General features: G+C 43.1%; 1 protein-coding gene across 1 annotated transcript in view; it reads left to right on the top strand.

Moving 5' to 3' along the window:
• LOC109913044 (collagen alpha-1(XVI) chain-like) overlaps nt 1–22,135 on the top strand; it is a 137,453-nt gene that overhangs the window by 19,191 nt on the left and 96,127 nt on the right. The window contains exons 2-7 of the mRNA XM_048612964.1: nt 920–1,043; nt 2,101–2,376; nt 4,278–4,358; nt 7,241–7,381; nt 14,741–14,779; nt 17,297–17,332. Coding sequence (XP_048468921.1) covers nt 920–1,043; nt 2,101–2,376; nt 4,278–4,358; nt 7,241–7,381; nt 14,741–14,779; nt 17,297–17,332 — 697 coding nt within the window. The remainder of the gene's footprint in view (nt 1–919; nt 1,044–2,100; nt 2,377–4,277; nt 4,359–7,240; nt 7,382–14,740; nt 14,780–17,296; nt 17,333–22,135) is intronic.

The raw sequence follows: 22,135 nt of genomic DNA on the forward strand, positions 1-22,135 counted from the left end.
TTTCTGATGAAGGGTCTAGGCCTGAAACGTCAGCCTTCCTGCACCTACGATGCTGCTTGGCCTGCTGTGTTCATCCAGCTCTACACCTTGTTATCTCTTTTATCATAGTCTCCCAAGCCTTTGTTTTATTGAAAAAGTTGCAGTTCCTGGACACATTCTTCATGTTTGCAGAAGTCAAGACTCTGAATGAACTGATGGTAGATTGTAATAAAAGGAATTTAGCCACATTGCGAGCCCAACTGATAATCTTAAATTCATTGTTAATGTAACGCTCAGCAGACTTGAGATGGTTCACTAAGTGTAATTCAGAAGGAGAGAGGAAGGAGGGATCCCAGTTGGGTCTTCTTCCTTCCACACCTTGGCTACCTGTCACATACGATGGAGAAAGTAAATGATGAAACACAAAGGGTTGGCTTGTCACATAACCTCATCCAAAGATTCAAGCATGGTTGTGGCTTAATACATTCCCACTGTAACTTGATTATTTCCTGGCTAGCAATTCCCCCTCATCTAGAGTCCCTTTCGTTGCCACCTGTAGAGACATAGAGCTCTACAGAACCAAAAAAGGCCCTTCATTGTGTCCATGCAAGCCATAAACAACTTCCTAACTATTCCCAACCCATTTCCAGGCAGTTTTGTCTTCATGCTTTATTGGTAGGAGAAAGATTCACATATTCTTGAGGGGTCATTGCCTTCGAAGGGTTTTTGCAATACTTGATGACCCTACTCACTGGGTTGGAATATGGAACATATAATGATGCAAATTGTGTAGGCATCTTTGGCTACAAACACAAGTCACCATTTGTTGTAAAAAAATGTTGAAATCAGATTTCCAGCCAATGGATTTAAAATCATTTCCTGATATATATGTATTGAAAAAGCAAGCTTTTGGTGAGACCATATTTTTCCAATATTTCAGACAGGTGTTCCCTCAGGGCCTGCCACAGGATTTCACCTTTCTTGCAACGATGCTGCTGAAAAAGAAGAAAGTGAAGGAGAATTGGTACATGATCAAAATCACTGATCAGCAGGGCCTGACTCAGGTAATATAAAGATAGCATAGTTCAGCTCTGTCAGTGCTACATTTACATAGTGACCAGGTCACAAGATAAACCATCAGTGCCCAGCTGGAATTCAGCGAATCTGGCTTTATCTGCTATTAACTTCACTAAATAGGTTGGCCACTTATTTTGACTTCCAGTCAGTTTCCCGTTCTGAAGTTGAAAAGGCCTCCTGCTATTTTGGGGCTTCGGTCTCATTTATGAACAACTTGGGGTGGGGGAGCCGGTGGGGTGGGGGGGTGGGGGGGGGGTGGGGGGGGAGGTGGCAGAGGTGTCAAACGTGTACCTGCTCCTTGTCACTGGAACAAAACCTGAACTTGGTACTATGACGACTGTTGGCATGGCAAATTGTGGGAGGTGGTAGGGTGGTGACTGGGGAGGTTATGGGTCTCCTGTGGCCCTGATGATGCTGAGGCCCCAGATGATTCCAAACAGTAATTTGACAGTTTCCTTAGATGGGCTTCTTTCCTCCTCTCACTATAGGATAAACGGTCTCCTGATGGACTGTGCCAATTCTGACTACAGCAAACCTAAAATAGTAGCAAATTCTCTTGGGTATCTTGGCCAATATTCATCCTTCTGCAAAACAGTTGGTTACTATGGCATTGCAACTTATGGGAGTTTACCGTGTGCACATTTGGCTGTCACATTTCCCACAGTCGCTACATGCCAAAACTACTACATTGGCTGAAGATATATTATGAATGTAATTTGTTTCTTGGTCCTAAATATGAGCAGGGTGTGATTCTGATCTCAGCACCCAGGATTTGTGGGGTATGGAGGCGAGATCTGTCAACTAAGTCATTCTGGTGCCACCAGTAATTGCTGGAATTCTGCAATAGTTCTCCCATCTCCAGCTATTTCCATCCCTATGAATGCCATTTTTCTCGTTTTCTACCAGCGGCAGTTAAAATGGAGATCAGAGAACCCCAGACTGATTTTACCCGGTGATTAAAAATCAAGATAATATTATATTTGCTCTTTACTGTGTGTGACGTTTAGCCCTTCTTCTCTGATTGGTTTTCTTTGTCATATTCAGTTTTCCATTCGAATCGACGGAAGGGACAAAGCGGTGGAGTACAAGGCGAAAGGTCACTTCCAGGACTATGTGCGCTGGGTGTTCAGCAGTGAAGGAGTGGCTGCTCTGTTTGATCTTCGGTGGCACAAACTGGTGGTCAGTGTGCAGGCAAACGTGGCCTCCCTCTATATTGACTGTCGTCTGATCGAGATCAAATCGGTGGAACAGAGAGCTGACATCAACACTGAGGGTCAGACTGTCATGAGCAGGATCGCTGAGGACAACAAGCCAGCTGAAGTTAGTGTCTAACCCACAGTTTCTATGGTTCCTGTGGCAACACTGATCTCTGGGGTAGGGCGAAGGGATTGGAGGGACCAGCAGCAGTCATTGGGACTCCAACCTAAACCCAGTGTCTCGGTGATAATGATGAGGATTGAGTTAGACGATGCAAGTCACTCAGTTATCTCTTGTTAGAGAATTCTGACTCACTGCTGGGCCAGGGGACACCAGCATCAGTTCTCCACTCCTCACCACTCGGTGAAAGTGTCCCAATGGGAAGGATGGGCATTCAGGGCCATTACAAATGTAGGAACAATGGGAGGCCATTCAACCCCTCATGCCTGTTTCACCGTTCAATTCATGATTCATCGCTCACCTTTTAATTTCCTAACTAAACAGAACTCACAGAAGCGAGGAGTCACTGGGTTCAAAATGTTAAGTCTGCTTTCTTCCTAAGGACTCTGCCAGACCATTTCTGCTTTTGTTTCGGATCTCCAGCATCCGCAGTTACTTGTTTAATTTTAACCTTTTCAGAGATGCTATTAAACACCTCTAGGGCAAGTGGAATTTGAACCTGTACCTTCTGGCTTAGAGGTAGGAGCACTACCACTGTGCCACAAGAGCCCTAACTGTCCAGGTTATACCCTTAGAGATCAAAGGGACATGCTGAGTGAGGGACACTCCTCAGAAGCTGTGTACATCCTGCACCAGTCACAGTCATGATACGAGGCAGAAGAACAAATTAAATCTGAGAAATCTTTCTTGTCACAATATTTGCACCAGCCTCATGCTATTGAGAGTTTAATACGTTTGCCATTTGCTGGAATTCACCCTTTCTTGCTTGTCAGATGAATGCTGCATGATTTTGCAGAGGAATTCAAGTGGATAATTTTCAGGAGTAATTTTTGCAAATCTTCCAATGGTTCAGGAGAACAAACTACATCCCGGTGTAGGAATGGGGAGGGATGGTGGAGAAGTGAATAACATCCCAAACTCTGGGTCAGAATTCTGTGTTCACATCATACCTCAGGACTTAATGGCTGTGCAAACTGTATCATTATAGGCCAAACTCGTTGGTTGTCAATCTGCAAATGCCTCTGACAGAACTACTGGAGGTTGTAAGATTGGGAGACTTTCCTAGACGGAATCATAGAGATAGCTGCAGCACAGCAGCCTCCCCATATTATATGACTCCATGTGCAGGTTCTTGCTCTGAGCAAGTGTCACCCTCAGCCAGAGTGGCTTCTACAGAGATACGAACAGGATCTAGAACTGGCCTCAGTTCGTTGAAGCAGGAACACTGAGCCCACACATTGACTCCCATGACATGTACGAAGTCTCAAGCTGATTTTTGCTTGGTGCCTGTTGATTCTTGTAAGCAAGGGAATGTGGACAGACATTGGATGAGGCCAGGGTCATGCTTTTTGGCAATTCCTTTCATGGTAGAAGTGGCTGTCAACCTCCATAATAAGTATAATAAGCACATGGGCATGTATGACATGGGACTTCTGATGCCTGTTTGAACAGCCCATCATCACTAACCCCAACCTCCTGCCTTACACAAACATCGGTCACTAGCTTCAGGCAAGGACAACTGTACAAGTGAGGAAGCAGAAGTTGGGGGGTGACGTGGGGGGGTATTAGTGGGGAGAAGGGAACGAAACCACATCCTACAGCTCCAGCCTTCACTCACTGTCTCCGTTTTCAAGGGCCTTTGGCTACACTGACTGAATAAACCCAACTGAAGGGTCTAGGCCCGAAACGTCAGCCTTTCTGCTCCTCTGATGCTGCTTGGCCTGCTGTGTTCATCCAGCTCTACACCTTGTTATCGCAGATTCTCCAGCATCAGCAGTTCCTACTATCTCTGGAACAATCTGAACTTGTCTCTCCTAATGCCGTTGTCCTGTTTGACTGCACAGGTTGACCTACAACAGATGATCCTGTTCTGTGATCCTCTCGTGGCAGAGAAGCTGACCTGTTGTGAGATCCCAGGAGTCAAAGTAAGTGACAGTGTGGACCTGCCTGTGCAGAAGCATGTCCCACATGATATTATATAAATACCATGAGAAACAAATTACCGTCCAAACAGCCACATCTTTACTGCATGAAAAGCAACATACTAACAAAGTACTGTAGTTATATAAGTGTGTGTGTGTGTGTGTGTGTCCCCATGTGCGTCTGAGTCTGTCCTCAGGTTGATCAGGCCTGGTGCAGCTGTACTCCTCTTGAAGTCTCAGCTTCGGGTCATCTTCTGGAGGTTTGGTCCTGACTTTTCTCTCTGGGGGGGTTGTCCCTCTCGAAATCTCATTTCAGTCTACCTTATGGATGGTTTGTTCTGAACTGTCTCTGTGCCTTTAATGATACAAAGCCTTTTTTCAAAATCCACCTTTCTGCCCAGTCACTGGAATTCAACTCAACAGTCATTGTTGTTCTGTTAATTGACTTATTACCTGCATTCATCCTGTGGAATGGCCGGCAGTTAACACTTTTTTTTAATTTATTCACTCACAGGATGTGGGCATTACTGGCTGGGCCAGAATTTATTCTCATCCCTAACTGCCCCCGAGAAGGTAGTGGTGAGCTGCCTTCTTGAGCCACTGGAGTCCATGTGCTATAGGTCGACCCACAATACCCTTAGGGAGGGAAATCCAAAATTTTGACCCAGCAGCATTGAAGGAACAGCAATATATTTCCAAGTCAAGATGGTGACTGGCTTGGTTCAGAAAGAGGCTATTCGACCCATTGATTCTGTACTTCCCTTCCAAACAGCATCCCACCCAGACCAACACCCCACACTATCCTGGTAACTCCACATTTACCATGGATACTCCATCTAGTTTGCACATCCCTAGACACTACAGACAATTTAGCAAGACAATTCCGCCTAACCTGCACGTCTTTGCGCTGGGTTAGGGTGGAATGCTCTTCGTGGAGTCACAGTCATACAGCACGGAAACAGACCCTTCTGTCTGATCAGTTCATGTGAACATAGTCCCAAACTAAACTAGTTCCACTTGCCTGCTCCTGACCCATATCCCTCCAAACATTTCCTATTCATGTACTTATCTAAACATCTTTTAAACATTGTAATTGTACCCACATCCACCACTTCCTCAGCTCATTCATTCCACAAGTGAACCACCCTCTGTGTAAAAAAATTTGCCTCTCTTGTCTTTTTCAAATCTCTCTCCTCTCACCATAAAAATGCACCCCATAGTCTTAAAATCCCACATCCTAGGGAAAAGACAACTACCATCAACTCTATCCATACCTCTCACTATTTTATAAACTTCTATAAGATTGCCTCTCAACCTCCTATGCTCCAGTGAAAAAAGTCCCAGCCAATCCAGCCTTTCTTTATAACTCAAACCTTCCATACCCGGCAACATCTTGGTAAATCTCTTCTGAATCCTCTCCAGCTTGATAATATCCTTCCTATTACTGGGCGACCAGAACTGGACACAGTTTTCCAGAAGAGGCCTCACCAATGTCCTGTACAACCTCAACATAACTTTCCAACTCCTACACTCAAAGGACTGAGCAATGAGGGCAAGTGTGCCAAATGCCTTTTTAACCACCCTGTCTATATATGATGCAAACTTCAAAGAATTATGTACCTGAATCCCTAGGCCCCTCTGTTCTACAACAGTACCCAAGGCCCTACCATTAATTGTATAAGCCCCACCCTTGTTTGTTGTACCAAATGCAATACCTTGCATTTATCCAAATAGAACTCCACCTGCCATTTTTCAGCCCATTGACCCATTTGATCAAGATCACTTTGTAATCTTAGTAGACAGTGAAGAAGGTTTTCTACGCCACCAATTTTGGTGTCATCCGCAAACATACTAACCTTGCCTTCTATATTCTCATCCAAATCATTTATATAAATGACAAACAGAAGAGGACCCAGAACCAATTCCTGTGGAAAACCACTGGTCACAGGCCTCCAGTCCAAAAAAATCTAAATCTAAAAATCTAAATGACCATGTGGGACCATGGGGCTGAGCAGATGAACATCTTAGATGAGTGGAAATTGAACTAAATTTTATTCATAGACTCAAGACATCTACAGCACAGAAAGAGGCCATTCGTCCCATTTTGTCTGTGCTAGCCAAATAGATCTGACAATTTAGACCTATGGCAACACGAATGAATATCTAAATACCGCTTAAACTCATACTGCTGTAAGAGTTTCTGACTGAAATTCTCTTTCAGGTAGTGAGTTCCAGACTCTCATCACTCTCTGAGTGAAAATAATTTTCAACTCTGCTCCTAGCTTCTACCTCTTACCTTAAATCTATGATTCCTGATTATTGATCCCTCTACTAACAGAAAATGTCTTCCTAGTCACCCTATTTATGCCCTTCATAACCTTATATGCATCTATCAGATACTCCCTATCAACCTTCACTATTCCAAGTAAAACAACCCCAGTACACCCAATCTCTCCTCGTAGGGGAGACCCTCCAGCCCAGGCAGCAATCTGATAAATCTCCTCTGCATTCCCTCCGGTGCAATCACATCCTTCTTATTATGTAATGATAAGAACTGCATACAGTACTTCAATTATGGTCTAATCAGTGTTTTATTCAGTTCCAGCATAAACTCCTTGCTCTTCTATTCAGTCCCACGGTTAATAAAGGCGAGTATCCCATGTGCCTTCTTTACCACATTATCTACTTTCCTGCTACCTTCAGGAATCTGTGGATATGCACACATCAAGGTCGCTGTAATCTTAACTACTTTCTACAGTCTACCATTCATAATGTAATTCATTGCCATGTTAGCACTCCCCAAGTGCAATTACTTCACTTTAAAAAAAAACATTTTCTTTCAGTAAGAGTTGTGTGTCACTGACTCTTAACTGTCTTCCTCGCAGTGTGCAACAGAGTCACTCGTTCTGAAGAGCCGGAGGAATGCTGAAGTGAAGACAACGAAGAATTTGAGTGTACCTCTACCTCAGATGAGTGGGAAGGTCCACACTAAGTGCTTCTGTGTTGATGAGGACACAAAGTCAAAGGTGAGCAAGGCCAGTTCCTCCATGATTCATCCTTAGCACCTGGAAGCTGCCCTGGGAATATCGTAACCAGTGTTCTAATCCCCAACTAGACCTACATCTCAGAGGCAGCTGTACTACCAGTGCCAAGCTTTGAAAAACTTCACTGTGCTCACAGCCCATTTCATTCTCCATCAAACAAAGTTCACCTTAATTTGATCTTTTAGCAATGGAACTAAGATACTGTCGACACAATTGAGTGGCACTGAAGAGAATTTTCCAAGTACTGGTCTTGTTTAGGAATTTGAGATGAACCTGAATGGTGTTTTGAAACATTTCAGTGGAAATAACTGATCCTATGGAATCTTACATGAAAAGTTCTGGAACCCAAGTCAGCCCTCTGTAATGGCCGTACTCCCACATCCACAACCGAAATTTGTTGCTTCAATTGCCTCTCCTCTCCAAAGCATCAAACAAACAACCAAACAAAAAAATGGGGTTAACACCCCAGTGTGGTCCTGAGGGAGTGCGACATTGTCAGAGGCGCTGTCTTTCAGGTGGCTGATGACACGAAGATTCCATGTACCCTCTCAGCCGGGTAGAAGTGAGCCCACAGCTCTACAAGGTGTTAAACTCTGGTGTTGTGGTTCCTAGTTACTTTCTAAAGTAATCTAATAAATTACTTAAACAGCCCCTAATAGGACACTGTAGCAAAGAAGGATCAAAACACCAATAGAAATGTACTAAACAATAATGGAAAATTACCAAACTCCATACAAGCGTTATCTCTGGGGGTGATGACTGCATCATCACCAATTTCCCCAATAAAGTTTGAAATGTTTCCCTGTAAATGTGTTTGAAGTGAGGAAACCTAGTATTCCCTTGCTGTGGATGTGCTTTCTCTATCCTTGGTTAGTGCTGCCCACTCCTCTCGAATGGAAAGTTGTATAGCTTCAGCATGTGACATGAAGGGAGATTGAGTAGGTTGAGCTTGTACTCATTTGAGTTGAGGAAAATGAGAGAAGACCTTACTGAAACATACAAGATTTTGAGGGGCCTTGACAAAATAGATGGAGAAGGATTGTATTCGCTTGGGGGAGAATGTAGGACAAGGGGTTCACCTTTAAGACTGATTCAGGAAGAATTTCTTCTTTCAGAGGCTAGTGAATCTGGAATTGATTTTTAGCTGCAGAGGGTTGTCAAGGCTAAGTTTTTAAGCATATTTAAGATAGAGAGGGATAGATTTTTACTCAATAACGGAATAGATGATTTTGGGAAAAATGCAGGAAAATGGAGTTAAGGATTATCAGATCTGCTATCTTCTTATTGAATGGCAGAGTAGACTTAGAGTCATACAACTTAGAAACAGGCCCTTTGGTCCACCATGTCTATGTCAACCAAAAAACATTAAACTACACTGATTCCATTTATCTGCACTTGGTCCATAGCCTACTATGCCCTAGCATTTTAAGTGCTCATCCAGATGCTTCTTAAATGTTACAAGGGTACCTGCGTCCACCATCCTTTCTGGCAGCGCATTTCGCATTTATACCACCCACTGGGTGGAAAAAGGTTTTCCCCAGATCTCCTCTACATCAGTTACTCCTCACCTTAAACTAGTGCCCTTTGATCTTAGACGCATCTACCGTGAGGAAAAGATTCTCATGATTTACACTGTCTATGCCTCTCATCCTTCAGTATTCCTCAATCAGATACACCTCAACTTCCTGTGCTCCAAGGAAAACAAATCCAGCCTGTCCAGTCTCTCCTCATAACTGAATCTTTTCATTTTTGGCAACAATGTGGAGAATTTCCTCTGTACACTCTCCAGAGAAATATCGTCCTTCAGATGGTGTGGTGACCAGAACTGCACACAGTATTCCATCTGTGGCCGAGTCAATGTGTTAGAAAGTAGTAACTTCCTTGCTCGGATATTCTACGCCCTGGCTACTGAAGGTTAGCATCCTGGATGCCTTCTTCACCACCCTGTTGACCTGTGCTGACACCCCTGATAGGTTGAATGGCCTACTTCTGTTACTATGTCTTATGGTCTTACATGAGCTGGTACACCTCGTCACCACTTTTTCCAGGGCAATTGAGGATGGGCAATAAACACTGGCCTAGCCAGTAACATTCACATCCCATAAATAAATTAAAAAAGCACATGTTTGTGTAACATTGAGGGCAAGCTGCTAGGCTTGTGTGTCATAATGAGTTATTACATTGAAGTTCCCTCTGTCTGTTCCTGTTATTTGACCATCTTTCTGGACATGCCTGTACATTAGCAAAATCAAACTCAAATTCAACAGTTAAAACAAGCCATCTGCCAATTGTTCAGTAGATAACAGTAAACCATACTGTAAAACTGAGCAATTCATAGAGACCTCCAATTTAACCTCTACTATGTGCTGAGGTAGGTGATGTTAAGTGTTAGCAAACTAAAATTGACTTAAGTATGTTCATAAAAAGAAGAGCAACAGCCAAGTTCTAACAGGAACAGGAAGAGGTCATTCAACCCATCCAACATGTTGGCCAAGAGACAACAAGGTGTAGAGCTGGATGAAACGTCGGCCTTCCTGCTCCTCTGGTGCTGCTTGGCCTGCTGTGTTCATCCAGCTCTACACCTTGTTGTCTCAGGTTCTCCAGCATCTGCAGTTCCTACTATCTCTGAAACATGTTGGCCAATTCAGATCAGTCATGGCTTGTTTATAACACACATTCATGGGATGTACACTTTGTTGGCTAGGCAAGGATTATTGCCTGCCCCTAGGTGCCCTTGGGAAGGTGGTGGTGAGCTGCCTTGAACCTCTGCAGCCCATGTGCTGTAGGTTGCCGACAATGCCGCAAGGGAGGAATTCCAGGATTTTGACCCAGTGGCACTGAAGCTGATATATTTCCAAGTCAGGATGGTGAGTGGCTTAAGACCAGGATATATAAAAGCAGAATTCAGCCATTCGGCCCATCAAGTTGGCTCAAGCATATGACCACGGCTGATATGTTTGTCAAACCCCATTCTCTTGCCTTCTCCCCATTAACTCTTGATCCCCAGACCAATCAAGAACCTACCTAGCTCTGTCTTAATTAACTCAATGACTTGGCCTCCACAGCTTTCTGTAGCAATGAGTTCCACATATTAACCAACCTTTGCTGAAGAAATTCCTCCTCATCTCAGTTCTAAAGGGTCATCCTTTACTCTTCTCTGCTCTATCCAGGCCTCTCATTATTCTAGATGTTTCAATAAAATCCCCTCCATCCATCTAAACTCCCATCGAGTGCAAACCGAGGGTCCTCAACTGCTCCTCAAATGACAAGTCTTTCACCCCGGGGATCATTCTCGGAACCCTCCCCTGAACCCAGTACAGTGATATAACAAAAGACCAAAAAGTTTACTTGTTTGGGAAACACCTGAGCTGCAGACATCAGGAGAGCTGAACGCTGGGCTCAAATGATGAACCTCATTGTTCAATACATTACAACGCCCACTGTCTTGACTTGCAATCTCAAACATAAAAGATTTTTCCTAATTGTAATAAAGCTCTCTCTGCTTTCCCCCAATCAAATATTCCCAGGACAGGCTTGGTATGGAGTTAGATATAGACTAAAGCTCTCTCTACTTTTTTGTTAAAATGAGAGTAAAGCTCTCTCTACTCCTTTGAACCAAAAGTAAAGTTTCCTTGATTATTTTAAGCGGAAAAAAATGCTTCTACTATTTTAAACTGAAATTAAAGCTCCCTCTGTGTTGTCTGCATGAAACACTCCCAGGACAGGTATAGCATGGGGTTAAATACAGAATAAAATTCTCTCCACATACAGCTGGCCATGAGAGCCAGAAAGAGGATTAAACTGAGAGAGAGCGAGACAAAGAGAGGCATTGTTGTCAGCTATGCAGACAGATACATATGGGACAGTCGAGGGAAGGATAGGTCTTTGACTGCGGTGAATAGTAATGAGAGATGGGGAGTGCAGCTGACAATTTACATCGGGGAATGAAGTGAAGAGGCGGAGATGGATTATCAGTTCTACTGTTGGCATGAGGGCTGCTAGCTAGAGCAAGAGACAGAGAGGACTTTGATCTGGATTGTTTCACATTTGTGAGCAGCTAAACGTATCTTTAACTTATCAAGAATGGAGGAAGCATCCTGTTATTCCATGAAACGTTCAAGAGGCGAGTTGGGTTTCTGTTCCAAATATCTAATTGAAAGTAGTCTCACTGTCAATGCCAAAGAAATATAAAAGCTGAACCATCTGTTTGATTTTGGAGAGATTAAAGGTTGATCTTCCAGTATGCCTTGCTGTTGCTATGACGCTGCTAAATTTGGTGAATTAGTGTCATACAGCATAGCAACAGGCCCTTCGACCCCACATGTCTATGCTGATCAACAACACAAAACTACAGTAATCCCATTTACCTGCACTTGGTCCAAAGTTCACTATAGCCCAGATGCTTCTTAGATGTTATGGGAGCAACTGCCTCTACCACCCTTTCAGGCAGCATGTTCCATATTTCTACCACACTTTGGGTAAAAAATACATTTTCTCAGACCTCCGAGGAGTGGCAGATGTGGTTTAATTTAGATAAGTGCGAGGTGTTGCATTTTGGTAAGGCAAACCATGGCAGGGCTTAATGGCACTTAATGGTAGGGCCCTGAATAAAGAGACCTGAGGGTGCAAATGCATAGTTTCTTGAAAGTGAAGTTGCAGGTAGACAGGTTGGTGAAGAAGTCATTTAGCATGCTTGCCTTCATTGGTCAGAACATTGAGTTTATGAGTTAGGATGTCATGTTGCAACTGTATGGAACATTGATAAGGCCACATTTAGAATACTACATACAGTTCTGGTTGCCCTTCTATAGAAAGGATGTTGTTAAACTTGAGAGGGTTTGCCAGGACTGGAGGGTTTGAGTTATAGGGAGAGGCTGAATAGGCTGGGGCTATTTTCCCTGCAGCATCAGAGACTGAGGGGTGACCTTATAGAAGTTTATAAAATCATGAGGGGCATGAATAGGGTGAGTAACAAAGGTCTTTTTCCTAAGGTGAGGGAGTTCAAAACTAGAGGGCATAGGTTTAAAGAGAGAGGGGAAAGATTTAAAAGGGACCTAAGGGGTAACTTTTTCATGCAGAGGATGGTGCATGTATAGAATGAGCTGCCAGAGGAAGTGGTGGATGCTGGTACAATTACAATATTTAAATGGTAGCTTGATGGGTATAGGAAGGGTTTAGAAGGATACAGGCCAAATGATGGCAAATGGGACTAGGCCAGATTGGGATGTCTGGTTGGTGCAGATGAGTTGGACCCCAATTTAGTGTCATCTGCAAACTTACTAATTACACCTTCTACGTTCACATCTGAGTTGTTAAGGTACATAACAAACAGCAAGGGTCTCAACACCAATCACTGTGATACATGGCTGGTCACATGTTTCTAAACACATAAACAATCCTCCACCATCATCCTCTCCCTTCTATTTTTAAACCAATTTTGGAACCAGTTTGCCAACATTGCCTTGGATCCCATGGGCTCTTACCTTTCGGATCAGCTTTCCATGTGGGACCTTGTCAAAGGCCTCACTGAAGTCCATGTAAATCACATCAACTGTACTGATCAATATATTTAGAACATAGAACATAGAACAGTACAGCACAGTACAGGCCCTTCGGCCCACGACGTTGTGCCAAACTTTTACCCTAATCCTAAGGTCTATCTAACCTCCACCCCTGCCTTATACTATCATCCATATGCCTATCTAATAGCCGCTTAAGTGCCCCTAATGTGGCCGACTCCACTACCCTCTCCGGCAATGCATTCCACGCCCTGACCACTCTCCGAGTAAAGAACCTACCTCTGACGTCTCCCCTATATCTACCTCCACTCACTTTAAAACTATGCCCTCTCGTAATAGCTACCTCCACCCTAGGAAAAAGTCTCTGGCTGTTTACTCTATCTACACCTCTGATCATTTTGTCACCTTTTTAGTCACCTTTTCAAAAAACTTACTTTAAATTAATCAGATAGGATCTGTGTCTAACAAATCTGTGCTGACTATCCTTGATCAATCCCTGCCGTGTTGATGAATCCTATTCCTCAGAATTTGTTCCCATAAATTCCCTACCACTGACATTAGACTAAGTGCTCTGTAATTACCTGCCCTATCCCTGCTCTCCTCCAGACACTTGGCACTTCACCCTTGGTCAGTGAAGTGTTAAATATCTCTGCCAAGGCCCCACCAATCTCCTTGCTTGCTTCCTAAAGTAGTCAGGGATGCATCTCATCAGGCCCTGGGGATTTATGCATCTTTATGTCTGGTGAAACATCTAATGCCTTTTCCTTATTAATCTTAATGCATTCTGGAACCTCACCATCCCAGCTGAAATCCCCGGCTACAATAATCCCCGGTATAGAGAGAAACAACGAGTTGCCAATCTCAAAGCAAAACAGAAAGTACTGGAAGTAGTGTCAGGTCAGAAACTCACTGTGTTTGGATAGTCATGGTGTTGTAACTGACCTTTGAACCTCCTGCTTCAGATTACACCCAAAATGTGCCTTGGGGGCAGAAGGAAAAGAACGGTAAAATTGGCAAATGTGACATACTGATTCAACTTGCCTTGTAATCTTCAAACTGGAAGTTCTGTACAGCCAGTACGTTAATTTCCAAGTATTACTGTTGTTTTTTTCTGTATTTTACCTGGCCAGTAGGGTGCAGAATTTGAGCAGATTGGAGTCTCTAGAGTTTGACTGCATTATTAGTTACTGGCTCACTGTATTCTTGGACACTTCAGCACATGACCCCCCCACCCATTTGTCACCCAATACCTACCATCACAGAGTCCCTGAGTCCCACATCAATTAAAAAGATTCTGTATTACTCCATTTGATGATTCATGACTGTCAGTCAAACAGCCTTTTCTCTGGTTTTTATTCAACTGATGGCCAACTTTTAGTTCAACTCTTCAACAAAAGGACAGTAGCTTTCCTTGGCATTGCACAAAAGTGGCAAGGCTGGACTTGGTAGTTCTTGAACCAATGGTCTTTTCTCAAGAGTGAGCGTGATCTCTGCCTGACAACTAGGAGACTGAAGTAAATCAGGACAAATTGACATGTGGTTTTCACACTGTCTGAGGGTGGCATACATACAGTGCAAAGACTGGCACAAGCTGATTGAAGGTGCTTGACCCCTCCAGACACAGTTTGAGTGTGGTCTGTGAAGCACTAGGCACAGTAGCATTTGATGGTTTTGTTCCAGATTCAACACTGAGATTGGGTGTTCAAGTATCAGTTGGGTCTCCACCGTGATCAAATGATAAAGCCACAAGATTTAGGAAATGAATCAATGGCTAAGAACCCTAACACCAGTTCACATCTTGAAGCTTATTTTCTCCTTATAGGTTGGTAAAACTGGACAAGAAGGGGAGAACAATGAAGAGGTGAGCTCATTTTGATTTGAAACTCCTGTGTTGTTAGACAGGACACATCTGAGGGAGCCTGTGACACTCTCCTGTTCTCCAGAGTTCTTTATGTCATTGCAGATTTGTCTAGAACTACATCAAATTGAGTAGCATCAGAGAGCAATTTTAATCCACCAGGCATCCTAAAACTGCAAAACAAATCACCTCACCGTGATCTTTGCTGATGTGTGTGACACAGGCACGCTGATAAATTTCCAATTTGAGCTATTCTCAGCTTCATATCTTCGGTCAGTCGAGTTTAAACCCTCCCCGACAACACTAGCAAATTTCCATGTGAGAATATCAGTCCTTTTAATTTCTTTTCTAACACCCCGAAATCTGACTTCAGGACCTCATCCCTCTTTGTAGCCATGTCATTGGTACCGGTGTGGACCATGACTTCTGGCTTATTTTCCTCCTTCAGAAGGATGTTGTACAGCTGCTCTATGAATTTCTTGACCCTGGCACCAAGGAGGTAACACACCAAACTGGAGTCATGTTCACTGCTGTAGAAATGTCTGTCTGATTCCCTGATGGGGAATCTCCTACCACTATTGCTCTTTCACCCTATTTCCTAATCTGCTCCCTGTTCACACCATACAGGCACCAACTATACCACAGATTTGGCTCTGGGTCTGGCTGCATTCCCCATCACCTTCAGTAGTAGCCAAAATAGAAATATGGTTTGTATGCAAGATAGACTCTGAGGACTCTAGCATTGACTGTCTGGTCCTCTTATGCAACCTGGCAGTGTCTGTATGCTCCTAACCTATGGTGTGACCACTTCCTAAATGTGCTACCCACATAGTTGTCTACTGCACAGATGTACATCAGTGACTCCAGATGCTTCTCAAGTTCAGAAACCTGGAGCTCAAACTTTTGAAACAGGTGACATTTCTCACATACCACAGAATGGGCATTCCACTTGGCCAACTGCCCTGCCGTCCTGAAACCTTAAAAAGTATTCATTACATTCGAATAAGTGTAATAACTTACCAATTACTCACCAATCAGACTCTTGCCCGGCCCTCAGAGCATAGAGCTGACTTCCTGCTGGCTCTCTGTCACCTTTTGGGTGCTTTCCTGAGCCTAACAAAGTTGGAAAAAGGAGAAGCTCCCTGCCTTTCTCACAGAATTCCCTTACTCACCCATCACTGGGGATTTCCTGCCGTTCCAGCTGCACTCAATGCCCACTGCAGTCTAGTGTCACTTATTTCTACCTTTGAGATTTGGATGAGTGAACTTTCTGGCAGTTCCAGAACTGGATTAGACCAGCTATTTAATTGACTAGTCTCATCTCCTCTCCACCAGGTTTTATTTAATCTTGCACAAACCAAGAAAATTTTCAAAACTTAAAACAGTAAATTTTAATTCAATTCTAGTTGCAAGCAAGAAATACTAGATTTATAAAAGAGATTAGCCCTTAAGATTCACTCCTTTACTCATCAAATTCTTATGCTTGCACTCTGTTTCCCTTGTCTTGATCAGATTTGCTATTTGGTGTATGCTGTGTGGTGTTCAATCACAGTCTATATCTGGTATGAACTAGCTGTTAATTAGTTTGTTAGAATATAAATCATACATGTATTATGGATTTTATTATTGTTCTAACATCATGTAGTACAGTTTATTTTAGTTTGTTCAAAACAGTGGAATTGTGTGGCTTTATTATCTTTGTTAAGTTCCCTGCATCCTACACAATGTGGTTACTGATACTGGTCACTGGGGACTGACGCTGACTGTAGAGTCTGGACGATGAGGAATAGCTTCCAGGTCAGGTTTCCATGGAAGTACACCTGGAATTGATATTGTGCCTTTTTTAAAAATACGTTCACAGGATGTGAGCATCACTGTCTAGGCCAGCATGTATTGCCCATCCCTAATTGCCCAGAGGGATATTAAGAATCAACCTCATTGCTGTGCGTCTGGAGTCACATGTAGTCCAGACTAGGAAAGGACAGCAGCTCCCTTCCTAAATGACATTACTGAACCAGATGGGTATTTCCTTGACAATTGATAACATTTTCATGGTCATCATGAATCTCTTAATTCTGGATTTTTTTATTGAATTCAAATTCTACCCTGACAAGAAATGAATGTGGTGTAGAGCTGGATGAACACAGCAGGCCAAGCAGCATCAGAGGAGCAGGAAGGCTGATGTTTCGGGCCTAGAACCTTCTTCAGAAAGAAGAGATCATTTCTGAAGAAGGGTCTAGGCCCGAAACGTCAGCTTTCCTGCTCCTCTGATGCTGCTTGGCCAGCTGTACACCTTGTTATCTCAGATTCTCCAGCATCTGCAGTTTCTACTATCTCTGAAGATATGAATGTGGGTGCCTAGAACATTACCTGGGTCCCGTGATAGTATCACTAGGCTATCGCCTTCCCCTTGCTTTCAAAGAGGGGAATGCTGGTATGTGAAGCTAAGATTTAGTCTATCAATGGTCTGAGCAGTTAATTTGTTAACATCAGTGACTTGTCTGTGTATTTCTCTCACAGTGTAAGTCCTGCATCCAAAGGGAACCTGGACAGAATGTGAGTATTACATGACAGTTTTACTCAGTTGCTGTGGACAGTTCCTTTACTGTATCGATACTTTAGTTTTTCTGGAATCCCATGGGTAGCCTGGTTTTGAATTCACTTTGACAAGAGCATTGAGATTGAATTACACTGAGAACAAGCTGAGAACACTCTGATGTTTAATCCTGGGGCAGGTTCACTGGATGTTATTTTGGCACACATCATTTCACTTGTTTGGGCATAAAAGGTATTCAATGTAAATCACATTCCAGAGGAGAGATCCTGTTGCTAATCTACACTGTAGCATGGTCATCACTATAGTGGCCATCTTTACTTTTAGTCATCCCTGTTGATTAGCATTAGAATGTCACCATGTCTGTCTAAAGGCACAAAAGAAGCCATCTGTCCTGTGGTCTATGACTTGGTCTTTCTCCCTGCCTACAGAGCGCTACAGGAATGTAGAAAACAACAGGAGGCTCCATAAGCCCATCATGCTATTTAGAGAGAAATAGATGACTTGTTACCTTAGTCCAAAGTCATTAATATATTTTGATCACAAAAAACAATCATTCTCAGATTTAAAAGGTACCATTGAGCTATCCTTAGTTTCTGGAAGAAACTTTCTAATTTCTGTCACCCTAAGACGTGCCACTCTCTAATGTTTAGACTGTACTCTGTGGACACGCCAACCAGAGGACATAGTTTCTCTCGATCTGTTTTCCACAATATTTGGAGTACTTAACCCTTAACAGCCCTTAAGCTTTTAAATTCCAGGGGATTGAACCCAAGTTTGCGTCATCTCACCTTGTAATTGAGCCATTGAAGCTAAGGGATAACTCTGTAAAATCCACACGCCCCCACCTCCCACTTACACTCTATATCCTTATAGCTAAGGTGCTGTGCAGAGAACTGCTCACTGTACTCCAAAGTGAAGTTTAACCAGGATATGAATTCTGACCCTTATATTCTAGTCCTCTTCACCCGTGTTCAATTAGCACTTTTGGTGATTTTAATGATCTATCACACTGGGATCTCCCTGCCACATTGCCCCAAGCCCCCTAGTCTCTTTGACCTCCATTGTTTTTAGATTTATTTTGAAGTTTGATATAGGAAACTTAGTGCATAATGAAGTAATAATGTGGATAATTGCAAAACATTACTATTAACATCTTGGGGTTATCATTGACCAGAAACTGGAGTGGATCAGCCATATAAATACAGTGGCTACAAGAGACCTTAAAATATAGGGGTAGAATTAGGCCATTTAGCCTATTGAGTCTGCTGTACCATTGATCATGGCTGCTATATTTCTCAACCCAGTTCTCCTGTCTTCTTCCTGTAACCCTTGATCCCCTTACTAATTGAGAACCTATCGATCTTGACCTTAAATACACTCGATGACTTGGCCACCACAACCCTCTCCAGTAATCAGTTTGACAGATTAACCACCCTTTGGCTGAAAAAATTCCTCTTCACCTCAATTCATACAGGTTCTCCCTTCACTCAGAGGCTGTGCCCTCAGGTCCTAATATCTCCTATTAGAGTCATAGAGTTGTAAAGCATGGAAACAAACCCTTTAGTTCAACTCTGAACAGACATCCTAAATTAATCTAGTCCCATTTTCCAGCATTTGCTCCATATCCCTCTAAACCCTTCCTATTCGTGTACCTATCCAGATGCCTTTTAAATGTTGTAACTGTACCAGCCTCCTCCTCTGGCAGCTCATTCCAAACATGCACCACCCTCTATGTGAAAAAAGTTGCCCCTTACGTCCCTTTTAAATCTTTCCCCTCTCATTTTAAACCTATACCCTCTAGTTTTGGACTCCCCTACCCTATTGGAAACATCTTTTCTGCATCCACTCAATCCAGGCCTTTCAGTATTTTGTACGTTTCGATCAGGACTCCCTTCATCCTTCTAACTAACGAGTACAGATCCGGAGTCAGCTGCTTCTCATATGACAGGCTCTTCATCCCTGGGATAATTCCTGTAAGCCTCCTTTGGACACCTTTAACGCCATCACATTGTTCTTAGATATGAGACCCAAAACTGCTTACAATATTCCAACTGTGGTTTGGCCAGAGCCTTATACAGCCTCAGAGGTACATTTTTGCTCTTCTTTTCTAGCCCTTTCGAAATGAATGCTGACATTGCATTTGCCTACCTAACTGCCAATTGAATCTGCATGCTAACCTTGAGAGAATCCTGAATTGGGACTCCCAGGTCCGTTTGTGCTTCAGATTTTCCCATTTAGGATATAGTCTACGCCTCTATTCTTCCTACCAAAATGTGTAACCTCATTCTTTGCCACATTGTATTCCCTCTGTCACTACTTTGCCCACTCTTCTAGCCTTCCCAAGTCTTTCTGCAGCCTCCCCGCTTCTTCCTCAATACCTGTACCTCCACTTACTTTTGCATAATCTACAAACTTAGCAACAATGCACTCAATTCCCTCGCCCAGATTATTAATACATAACATGAGTAATTGTGTCCCAGCAATGATCCCTGCCTAACTTCACTTGTCACCAGCTGCCACCCTTTTATCCCCGCTGTCTGCCTTCTGCCACACAGCCAATCCTCCATCCATGCCTGAACTTTGCCCATAACACCATGAGCTCTTATCTTATGTTGCAGACTCCTGTGAGGCATTTTGTCAAAGGCCTTCTGGAAATCCAAACAGGTCACATCCACTGGTTCTCCCTTATCTACCTTGACCATCACATCCTCAAAGAATTCTAACAAATTTGTCAGGCATGACCTCCCCTTGATGAAATCATGCTGAATCTGTTCCATTTCACCACGCACTTCAAGTACGCTGCAATCTTATCCCTAATAACAGACTCTAAGATCTTACCATTAACCCAAGTCAGGCTAACTGGCCTATAATTTCCCATCTTTTGCCTCCCTCCCTTCCTAAATAGTTGAATTAGCTATTTTCCAGTCCTTTGTGAACTTTCCTGACTCCATTGATTCCTGAAAGATCACCACCAACGCCTCTACAATCTTCTGAGCTATCTCCTTCAGAAATATGGGGTGTAGTCCATCTGGTCCATGTCATTTATCTATCTTCAGACCTTTGAGCTTCCCCAGCATCTTCTCCTTAGTGATGGCCACGACACTCGTCTCTGTCCCTGACTCTCTTGAAATGCTGCTATGTTATTGGTGCCTTTGACCATGAAGACTGATGTGAAATATCAGTTCAGTTCCTCTACCATTTCTTTGTTTCCCATTAGCACCTCTCCAACCTCTCCAGCAGTCCAATGTCCACTCATGCATCTCTCTTATCTTCTTGCAATCTTTTGTATTATTAGCTAGCTTACCCTCAAATTTCATCTTCTCTCCCCTGATTGTTTTTAGTTGCTGGTCTTCAAAAGCTTCCCAAACCTCTGACTTCAAACTAATCTTCACTACATTGTATGGTTTTTATTTTGCTTTATACTGTCCCTGACTTCCTTTGTCAGCCATGGTTGCCTCATCCTCCTCTGATGCTTTCTTTCTCCTTGGGATGAATTTCTGTTGTGCCTCCCGAATAACCCCCTGAAACTCCTGCCATTGTTTCTCCTCCGTCTTCCCTGCTAGGTTCCTCCTCCAATCAACTCTGTCCAGCTCCTCCCTCCTGTTTTTGTAGTTACCTTTACTCCATTGTAATACCGTTTCATCGGATTCCAATATCACCCTCTCAAAGTGCAGGGCGAATTCTGTCATAATATGATCACTGCACCTCAGGGATTCCTTCAGCTTAAGTTCCTTCATCACGTCTGCCCCATTACACATCAACAAATCCAGAATTGCATGTTCCCAAGTGGTCTTTACCACAAGCTGCTCCAAAAAATCTCATAAATATTCCACAAATTTCTTTTTGGATTCACGACTAACCTGATTTTTCCACTCTACCTGCATATTGAAGTTCCTCATGATTATAGTAATAGTGCCTTTTTGCATACCTTTTTTTATCTTCTGATTTATTTTCTGCCCACATCCTGACAACTGCTGGAGGCCTGTACATAACTCCCATGCGGGTCTTTTTCCTCAACACTACCCACACAGATTCTACACCTTCCGACTCTATATCACTTTGTGCTATCACTTTAATTTTATTTCCTATTAGCAAGGCAACCTCTGCCCATCTGCCTGTCCTTTTAATAGGACATGTACCCTTGGATATTTAGTTCCCAGCCTTGATCCCCTTGCAGCCATGATACCCACACCATTATACCAGCCAATTTCAAACGGCATTACAAACCTTGTTCTGTATACTCTGTGCTTTTAAGTACAACGCCCTCAGTCCTGCGCTGTCTCCCGGCTTCTCATAGTTGCCCCCTTACCTGCAGTGTCTCCAATTTGATTCCTGAGACTTTCCATACTCTCTGTCTTATTATTTGTCATGGAAACTTTAATAACCTCTGCTGAGCCTGTCCCCTCCTTTAAATTTTTCCATAAGTTTCCAATCAACTGAAACCCTCCCACCCCAATATTTAGTTTAAAGCCCTATCCATAGAACTAATTATGCAATTCTCTAGGCCTCCAGTCGCAGTATGATTCAGATGGAGCCCATCCCATTGAAACAGCTCCCTTTTTCCCCAGTAGTGGTGCTAAGTCCCATGAATTCAAACCGGCTCTTCCCACAACAATCTTTGAGCCATGTTTTCACCTCTTTAATCTTGTTGACCGTGTGCCAGTTATCTTGTGGTTCAGCTAGTAATCTGGAGATTATTACTATTTTGGTTCTGTTTCTTTAATTTAACCCCAAGCTGCTCGTATTCTGTCGGCAGAATCCTTTCCCTTTTTTGAACAGCACATATTTTCTCCGTTCATCAG

This window comes from Rhincodon typus, chromosome 27 (genome assembly GCF_021869965.1).
Source record: "Rhincodon typus isolate 14 chromosome 27, sRhiTyp1.1, whole genome shotgun sequence".
NCBI classification, from domain to species: Eukaryota; Metazoa; Chordata; class Chondrichthyes; order Orectolobiformes; family Rhincodontidae; genus Rhincodon; species Rhincodon typus.